The 10000-nt window shown below is 51.3% G+C and overlaps 1 protein-coding gene across 12 annotated transcripts in view; it reads right to left on the reverse strand.

The window, feature by feature from the left end:
• LOC119595746 (septin-7-like) overlaps positions 1-10000 on the reverse strand; it is a 178967-nt gene that overhangs the window by 62828 nt on the left and 106139 nt on the right. For 11 of the 12 annotated variants that reach the window (XM_037944869.1, XM_037944871.1, XM_037944873.1 and 8 more), the window contains one exon: positions 8532-8667. In XM_037944869.1, coding sequence (XP_037800797.1) covers positions 8532-8667 — 136 coding nt within the window. Of the gene's footprint in view, positions 1-8531; positions 8680-10000 lie in introns of all 12 variants that reach the window. The other variant, XM_037944867.1, reaches the window with a different exon arrangement.

Genomic DNA, 10000 nt, shown 5'->3' on the forward strand with positions numbered 1-10000 from the left:
ATTCTCTCTCTCCCTCCTTCCCTCATTCTCTCTCTCCCTCCCTCCCTCATTCTCTCTCTCCTCCCTCCCTCATTCTCTCCCCCCTCCCTCATTCTCTCCTCCCTCTCCCTCTCGCCCTCCCCCTCCCTCTCCCCTCCCTCTCGACACCCGAATTGTTCCAAGCGTAGAGAAGAAATCAAAGAACCAAGGGAAGGGAGAAGACCTCTATGGGTCCCCTGGGCGAGCCACACTGAACGGCGTCGTGGCGGGGATCTAATCACTTGCTGGCGACGAGGACTGTACCGTACATGCGTGTGTATTACGGTACATTTTTACCTGTCGTTAATCAATCTCACGTTTTATGAGATGAGTCTGGGAATTATTACTAATGGAGCACAAAATTGTATTTCAAAATAACGAAACATAGTAAATTAATCTCCATCTAATGCTGCCTAACACACATAATTATATGTTTATGTATGCACATACAGTATATATACATATACATATACATATACATACACATACACACAGGCACACACACATATATATATATATATATATACACACACACACACACACACACACACACACACACACACACACACACACACACACACACACACACACACACACACATATATATATATAAATATAAATATATATATATAAATATAAATATATATATATATATATAATATATATATATATATATATATATATATATATATATATATATATATATATATATATATATATATATATATATATATATATATATATATATATATATATATATATATATTTATATGTATATGTATGTGTTTATGTATCAGTAAGCACATACATACAAACATACAAATATGTATATATACATGCCCAAGTACAGACGTAAAAAAATCAGCAGTACGAATGCCAGCGTAGTGACGTCGCCTCGGCCAGCAGCCCAGCCAAGCAAGTCGGGCGCGCCGCGGCAATCAAGCAGGTGCAGGCAATTGTCCCAAGCACCATAATGGCGCCTACCATAATGGCGTCTACTTCACACCAAATCGCCCTTCGTGCTCTCGGGGTCAACTGTCTCTTGTTGCCGAAATGTACAAGTCTCTCCCTCTGTGTGCGTACGAATTTCGCGAGGGAAAGCGTGAGGATGAGAGGGTAAGGGAAAAGGAGAGGGAGATCGAAATGGGTGGAAGAGGAGAGAGAGAGAGAGAGAGAGAGAGAGAGAGAGAGAGAGAGAGAGAGAGAGAGAGAGAGAGAGAGAGAGAGAGAGAGAGAGAGAGAGAGAGAGGGATGATGGAGATTTTTTTAAAATATATTTATCTATTTAATTATTTACTCTGTGTGTGTGTGTGTGTGTGTGTGTGTGTGTGTGTGTGTGTGTGTGTGTGTGTGTGTGTGTGTGTGTGTGTGTGTGTGTGTGTGTGTGCGTGTGTGCGTGTGTGTGTGTGTGTGTGTGTGTGTGCACGCGACCGTGCGTGTGTGCGTGCGTGCGTGCGTGCGTGTGTGCGTGTTTGAGCGTGTGTGCGTGCGAATGCGCGTGAAAACGTCTGAAAGACTGAAAGCCAAGACAGAAATCAAACACATTTTCTCCTTCGAGATAAGGAGCGGTGAAGGCAAGACGTATCCAGAGTTCCTTCTATTTTTTTTTTTTCTCTCTCTCTCCTTCGCGCGAGTCACCAATGATCTCCTCGGCCAATAGACAGTCACGGCGCCCTCTCCCAACGCCAGGGCCACGGTGCACGCCCTTCCATCATCATCACGAATGCGCACTCACGTAACTGGACCAGAGGGGTGTGAACTCGCAACTCGCGGGATAGAGAAACGAGCAAGAAAGAGAAAGAAAGAAAGAAAAAAAAATAAAAAAGACGCGGTGAAAAAGAGACCGAAAGGGCACTGAACGGACAGACGGATAGACAGAGAGACAAACACCCATACAGAGAAATGGGTATCAGGCGGACAGACGGATAGACAGAGAGACGGACACCCATACAGAGAAATGGGTATCAGGCGGACAGACGGATAGACAGAGAGACGGACACCCATACAGAGAAATGGGTATCAGGCGGACAGAGGGAAAGACAGAGAGACGGACACCCATACAGAGAAACGGGCATCAGGCGGACAGACGGACAGACAGACACCTATACCGGGTGACGCGAGCTTAGAGGGATAAAGTCTTCAAAGGCAAAAGAAGCGATTGTAGAGATAAGAAAGCAGAGCCGTCGCTCAAAACCAAGCCCACAAAAGAGACCGAACAGACGGCGAGGCAAACGGCCGCCCGCCAGTGACACCCTCCTGGAGACAAGAGCGGGCGGCGGGCGGCGGGCGGCGGGCGGCGGGCGGCGGGGCGGCACCTGAGCCGTGGCGACAGCGATCCAGTCGGACGGGTTGCGGAGCGGCTTTGCGGGGGCTTTGCGGGGCTTACCTCCTCTACCCCCCCCCTTCCCTCCCCTTCACGCCACCCGCGCCACCTGCCGAGGACGCCCTTAATGGCCATGGGAATCCTGGCCTTTTTCTGCCCGGACGCCGTCTTCCAGGAGGAAAATGCATATTATGTTCCGAGGAATGCGTAATGGAGGAAAGGGGGGCAGGGTGGGGGAGGGCAGGGGGGAGGCAGGGAGGAGGGTAAGAAAAGGGAGGGAAGGGAATAGGTGGGACGGAGGAGAGAGAGAGAGAGAGAGAGAGAGAGAGAGAGGAGAGAGAGAGGGAGAGCGAGAGAGAGAGAGAGGAGAGCGAGAGAGAGAGAGAGAGAGAGAGCGAGCGAGGAGGAGAGAGAGAGAGAGAGAGAGAGAGAGGAGAGGGGAGAAAAGGGGAGAGAGAGAGAGAGGGAGAGAAGAGAGAGAGAGAGAGGGAGGGGAGAGATGAGAGAGGAGAGAGAAGAGAGAGAGAGAGAGGGGGGGGAGAGAGAGAGAAGAGGAGAGGAGAGAGAGAGGAGAGGGAGAGAGAGAGAGAGAGAGAGAAGAAAGGGGAGAGAGGAGAGAGGAGAGAGAGGGAGAGAGAGGGGGGGGAGAGGGGTAGGGAGAGAGAGAGAGAGAGAGACGAGGGGGTAGGGAGGGAGATAGAGCGAGAAAACAAAAATCTCCCACAATTTGTCACGTAACATACTTGCATATATGCCCATATGTATTTTTTCTGAAATAACGCACAAAATCTACACCTACGCATACAAAAAATAAAAGCAAGCACCGTTAACTGCCCCGCCCCCTCCCGTTTACCTAGCTTCTGGCCATCCCCACTGCCCCGCCCCCCTCCCCTTTACCTAGCTTTGGCCATCCCCACTGCCCCAGCCCACTCCCCTTTACCTAGCTTCTGGCCATCCCCACTGCCCCGCCCCCTCCCCTTTACCTAGCTTCTGGCCATCCCCCCTGCCCCGCCCACTCCCCTTTACCTAGCTTCTGGCCATCCCCACTGCCCCGCCCACTCCCCTTTACCTAGCTTCTGGCCATCTCCACTGCCCCGCCCCCTCCCCTTTACCTAGCTTCTGGCCATCCCCACTGCCCCGCCCCCTCCCCTTTACCTAGCTTCTGGCCATCCCCACTGCCCCGCCCCCTCCCGTTTACCTAGCTTCTGGCCATCCCCACGTTATCCCTCCATCACTGCCCAACATCTGGAATACATAACACCGAGTTCCAATGAGGCAATAAACGTTTCCCTCTCCCCCACCCCCCCTCCCTCTCTAGCTTCCGTACTCCTCCCACGGAGGTGCCGCGGCGAAGGAGACCAGATATTTTCCTCCCCACTTCCCATTTTCGTCCCTCCTCGCTCCCTTTTCGCTCTCTCTCGTTCTCTCGTACTCTCTCTCGTTCTCTCGTACTTTCGTTCTCTCTCTCTCTCTCTCGTTCTCTCGTACTTTCGTTCTCTCTCTCTCTCTCTCTCTCTCTCTCTCCCACACACACACACACACACACACACACACACACACACACACACACACACACACACACACACACACACACACACACACACACACACACACACACACACACTATCACACACACACACACACACACACACACACACACTCACACACACACACACACACACACACACACACACACACACACACTCACACACACGCACACAAAATTTAATTTACTTCCTCTCCTTGCCTCCCTTCCTTTCCCTTCCTCGCTTCCCTTCCTTTCCTTCCCTCCCTCCCCCCCTCTTTCCTTCCCTCCCCACCTTCCCCCTGCCCAACTAAAAGGAGGCATTCTTCCGACGCCGGCAGCCCCTCTCACAAAGGGCGAAGAGGAGGCGCCGCCAACACCGGCCAGGGAGCATCTTACAAGGGGAGAGGCCCCGCGACATGACAGCTGCGACTTGATGACGGAGCCGAGCCATGGGGGGCGCGAGAGGGGACGATAGGGGGGGGGGACGAAGGAAGGGGAGATGGGAAGGCATGAGGGGAGAGGAAATGGGAAGAGGGAATGGGTTGAGGAGTGGGAAGAGATGAGGGGAGAGGAGACGGGAACAGGGAACGGGTAGAGGATAGGGAAGAGGGAATAAGAAGGGAAGGGAAGAAATGAGGAGAGAGAGAAGGGAAGAAATGAGGAGAGAGAGAGAAGGGAGCAAGGGATGAGAGGACATAAGGGAAAGGTAAGAGAGAAAATGAGAGAATCCGGGGAGAGAGAAGGACAAAGGGAAAGGGGAAAGGAACGAAGTGAGGGAAAAGAAGAGAGGAAAAGCGAAGGAGAGAGGGACAGCCAAGAGTGAAGAAGATGGCGAAGGAGAAGGCGAAAAGAGAAGAGCAGCGGAACAGTTCAAAACCCAAACAGACAGGTACAGTAGATATAAAAATAAACTTGAACATAAACGACGGACTCCCCAAATCCCTCCGCATCTGGACCACACGCCCTCCCCCCAATCTACGCATTGCAGACGATCTGTTCACGGGTGCGGCTGCCACGTCCTCGATCCCTCGCTGCAATATCCCTAATCCCTAAACCTCTCCTTTACACCGACCATGATCTTCCCCGAAAAAAGGAAGATAGAGAAAAGCGAAGTAGACGATTGTCTCTTTTCTCGCAGGATATCAGCTGGTATTTCGCTCCCACCAGCTGCCGTAGCGTCTTCCCGTAACGAACACCGACAGACCGCAAACACGGGGCAGACATGTGGACTTTCCCGTCACTTCCTTTCTCAGTCTTGATAGTTGCGCCTATAGATGGGTATGTGTATGTGTGCGTGCGTGCGTGAGTGTGCATGTGTGTGCGTGTGAGTGCTTGCGTGCGTGTGCGTGTGTGTGTGAGTGCTTGCGTGCGCGTGTGTGCGTGTGCGTGTGTATGCGTGTGCGTGGGTATGCGTGTGTGTGCGTCTGCCTTTTCATACACATAAATATATAAGGATAAATACATATGCACGTGCCACCTGTATATCTACTCACCTATGTGCACCTATACATAAAGCAGAGAGGCACCGCGAGAGAAACGAACGCCTAAGGCCTAAAAATAAAACCCCACTGCGCTGACGGGGAGTGGAATAATAAACAGGATAGAAAATAAAAATGACAAAATTCTCTGCAACAAGTGAAGCACCTTGCACAGGAGGCCTTTAGAATGGACACGTGGACATCCATAGTAAAATCTTGGGGCTGCTTTCGGTGGACACGCGCGCCCCTCGGTGAATAAATACCCTCGCTAACCCTTTCGACGCGGAGATCAACAGCCGGCGAGAGGGAGGGATCAAGGAGGAGGAGGAGGAGGAGGAGGAGGAGGAGGAGGAGGAGGAGGAGGAGGAGGAGGATGAGGATGAGGAGGGGGAGGAGGAGGAGGAGGAGGAGGGGGGGGGGGAGGAGTAGGAGTAGGAAGAGGAGGCGAAGGAGGAGGAGGAAGGGGATGAGGAGGAGGAGGAGGAGAAAAGAAAATGAGACAGATGATAAAGAAGGAAGTAAATGGTGACTATAAATTAGAGATTTTAAACGTACAAGTTACGAGTCAAAGCCCACTGAGCTAAAACAAAAAACATCGCTTCTCAGATTATTCCTCACAGCATCCTTTTTTATTTTCATAATAGTATCTCCATAAAATCACAAAATACCTAAAAAAAAGAGAGAGAAAGAAAAAAAAAGAGAAAGAAAGAAAAAAAAATTGTCTTCTTTTCTCAACGCGAATTCGTGTCAATAATAAACAAAAAAAAAAAGGTTGAACCCCCCCTCCCACCCCACGCATCATCCCAGAATCAGGCAAGCGAGCGGGCGAACTCATGCAAATCCTGACAGCTCCTTGCACCGCCTCATGCCACAACTTCCGGTCCTGCAGCGAGGTGAAGCTCTGCTCCCGCGGGATATTCGCGTCTGCGCCGTCGGGGGAGCTACTGCAAAAGCAAGCACGCATCTTTGGCGTTTAAACCGACATAAAGAGGCGCTGCAGACGTAATCAATAACGTTACACCAACAGGAATACGTCCTTATGCACGTTATTATATTGCATTGCACAAGCTGCAACCGTGCGTACTGCCAAGAAGTCACCCACGCCACGTGTTGCGCCCAGAACCCCCCCCCCCCCTCCTTCCGCAGCAGCCACACCCTTGACCCCCTCCCACAAAAGTCAATGATTTACGCGGGGATTCACCCACTCCCTCTCCGGCTGGCCCCTCCCGCCTGAAAGCGACCCAGGCCCAACCTCTCCCTTTGTCCTCATGCTCCTGTTTCTCCCTGTAACCCATCCACCAGCGTATTCTACTTTGTCAGCAATAAAAAGGGTTGAACTAAAAGGAGCTCCCATTCCATGCCCCCGGGAGAGGGAATGGCCCCAGGAACGTTGCTGTTGCGCGAGGCGGTGCAGGTACTCTTGTGGGGGTGGGCGGGGGGAGGGGGGGGGAGCTGAGCGTGGTGGCATGGCTTTAGGGGGGGTGCCGACGGAGGGGAGGGGCAGGGACGACCTTGAGGCAAGCGTGACAAGCGAGGGCTCCAGTGGCGGGCAGCCCACCGAGACCGCTGCCAAAGGACGCACTCAACGCCCGCCTGCTGCCTGCCCTTCGACCTTCACCTGGAGTGGCAACCCCCTCCCCCCCCCTGTCCCTCGCCACACACACAAAACTTCCACATTCCACTATACTGCACTCCTTCGTCCACCATCTTGCCTCCAAGCACTGGGGTCCAATGTGGCTGTACACCTTTTGAACATCATTTTGGAAAATAATGATTTTTATGTTGAGGAAAGTATTTTACCGGAAAAAAAAGAAAAACACAATGTAACCCATCCATCTCGCCTGGCCTCTCGACCCAAATCCACACCAGGATAACTCCAACATCTTATTCCACCATCAAGAACTTTGATCGGAGTCGCGCGGTGAGTCACCCGCATGACCAAGCACTTGGAGGCGTCGCGCATGATAGAACACACGTCTTGGGTATCATTTACGTGCCATCCCGGGGGCGTTGTGTTTATAAAAAAAGAAGATTTCAATAAAAAAAAGAAAAAAAAAAAAAAAAAAAAAAAACAGCAACTAATAAATGTTATTATGAAAGAAAAACAACAAGACTGACTGACTCATCGCACTTATCACTTGACTCTTGATGGTGAGTAATCCCCTAGAGAGAGGGTGTCGCTGGATGGGTGACCACACACGCCCCAAGGTCCACTTCTTTCAAATGTGTCACCCACTTCCACGCCACTCTCCGACTCAACCCACAACCCATGCCCGTCTGTCAACCGTCTCCCGCCCCCACACCGCCCACAACCCTTGCCCGTCTCTCTACCGTCTCCCGCCCCCACACCGCCCACAACCCAAGCCCACCTCTCTACCGTCTCCCGCCCCCCACAGCACCCACAACCCCGCCGTTTACCCACCTCCCCCCGCCTCCCACACCAACACACCAGCATTGTTTCCCCAGCCAGCGAGAGGGAGCTCCATACACAAACCGTTCCCCTCCTTTGAATCTCTCTTGCACCCTTCTCCCGTCCTCGAACGCCACTACAACGCAAGTCTAATGATCTCTTCGGAGCTGAAAAGCCGACGCCCAATTCTAAGAACTTCACGAGGCCAAATATCACGTCAGCCGATGAACAAAAATCAGGCTAATGCAAGCAAATTAACCCCGGACACGTCCCGCAGCAAAGTGTGTGCATTCAATCAGACCGCAATGATTACGCCGTGTCGCAACTACACCACAGCAGGAGAATGTCAAACTCGGTGTCAATATATGTCTAGTGAGAAGGAGAACTGCTTAATTATCCTCATTATTATAATCTAATGAGAACGCATAATCATTACCAGCTACACATCAAAATGATGAGTATCAGGTAAACATCTTATTACCAGAGATGACACGACATTACGTAAAATTGAAAACAGCCTGCCTGCCCCTCTCTCTCTCTCTCTCTCTCTCTCTCTCTCTCTCTCTCTCTCTCTCTCTCTCTCTCTCTCTCTCTCTCTCTCTCTCTCTCTCTCTCTCTAGAAAAAAAGAAAAAAAAATACACACAAAACACACACACACACACACACATCTAAGCAACTGGACGAGAATTTAAACTTCCACAAACAGACACAAAACCGCAAACCTTAAAAATAAGAAAAATAAAAGTAAAAACAATAAACATAACAACACTCACCGACGACCATGAGGGAGAACTCGAAGCCCTTCTTGACGGCCTTGCGGTACACTTGGTTGGGCAGGTTCGCGAAGCCGACGTAGCCATCCACCTCCCGCGGCCGCCTCTCCTTCACCAGCTCCTTCACCAGCTTGTTCTGCGGAGGAGACTGCAATCATTACCTATAGCGGCACTCGGCTCGCGCGCCCGGAGCTCAGACAGAACTCGGGAGGTCATCGCTTCTCGTCAGTGTTGTTTTCTTTCTCCCCTTTTTTCTTTTTCTTCTTCTTTTCTCTCTCTAATCATTCTAAGTCTAAAGCCCGTGGTGCTATCTACCCCTAATGGCGGTGCAAGGAAAACCCGAGCCGATGTGTGATTCCGACTGAATTGAAAGGGTAGAAGGATTTCTGGCTTTCTCGCACACTTATATACACAGCGTTACCATGCAATTGTGTTACTCCTTTCTGTCTCTTCTCTCTGGAAACGTGCATGTTAAGTGAAGTCTGCAACCTGCAAAAAACACATTTTCGAAAGTTTGTCACGGATAAATGACTCAAAGCGAACACAATGGCAGAGTCTCGTTCTTCATCGCGCAAGGACCTGGCTATGTTAATTCCTGTGTAAGCTACGTGGGAGTCATGCGCTTCCGTGTCCGGTCCACTGCCATGCATGGTTCATTAGTGGGCCGCATGTCATGCGTCAATCAATCGTCAGGCATGCGTGTGACTCGTAACCACGTGTGATTTGATAAGGTCTTGGTTAATGCACGTGCGTTAAAATCGGGGAAACAGCGCATCCTCGACCAGGTGAGTTCTACGGCGTCACAGCACGTGCGCTCTGTACACAGGAGTTCCGTCCTGACACTTCTCGCCAACCCGTCACGCGCCACTCGCTCTCGCCGCCAACCACCGGCAACGCAAGGGAAAAGGTCTAATACACTCACACACACACACGGCATGAAAAAAAAACATGCCTTATATATACACAAAACATAATATCATACTGGCAATGACAAAAATGAAATTAAGGGACAGGGTGAACGATCTAAGGAAGAAACGGACAAGAACATGAGATCTTCCACGCATTATCCCGTTGGCCCAAGCGCGTCCACGTGGCGGCGGGCAAGGAGGGAGGGGGGAGGAGAGGGAAGGGAAGAGGAAACGGAGGGAGAGGATATGGGAGGGAGGGAGGGAGGAAGGGGAAGGGGAAGGGGAAAGAGGGAGGGGGAGGGGGAAAGAGGGGGGAAGGAGAGAGAGAGAGAGAGAGAGAGAGAGAGAGAGAGAGAGAGAGAGAGAGAGAGAGAGAGAGAGAGGAGAGAAGTGAGAAAGAGAGAGAGAGAGAGAAGAGAGGAGAGAGGAGAAAGAGAGAGAGAAGAGAAGAGAGAGGAGAAAGAGAGAGAGAAGAGAAGAGAGAGGAGAGGGAGGGGAGGGAGGGGAGGAGGAGGGAGGGAGGGAGGGAGGGAGGGAGGGAGGGAGGGAGGGAGGGAGGGA

The sequence above is a fragment of the Penaeus monodon genome, chromosome 36 (genome assembly GCF_015228065.2).
Source record: "Penaeus monodon isolate SGIC_2016 chromosome 36, NSTDA_Pmon_1, whole genome shotgun sequence".
In the NCBI taxonomy this organism is placed as follows: domain Eukaryota; kingdom Metazoa; phylum Arthropoda; class Malacostraca; order Decapoda; family Penaeidae; genus Penaeus; species Penaeus monodon.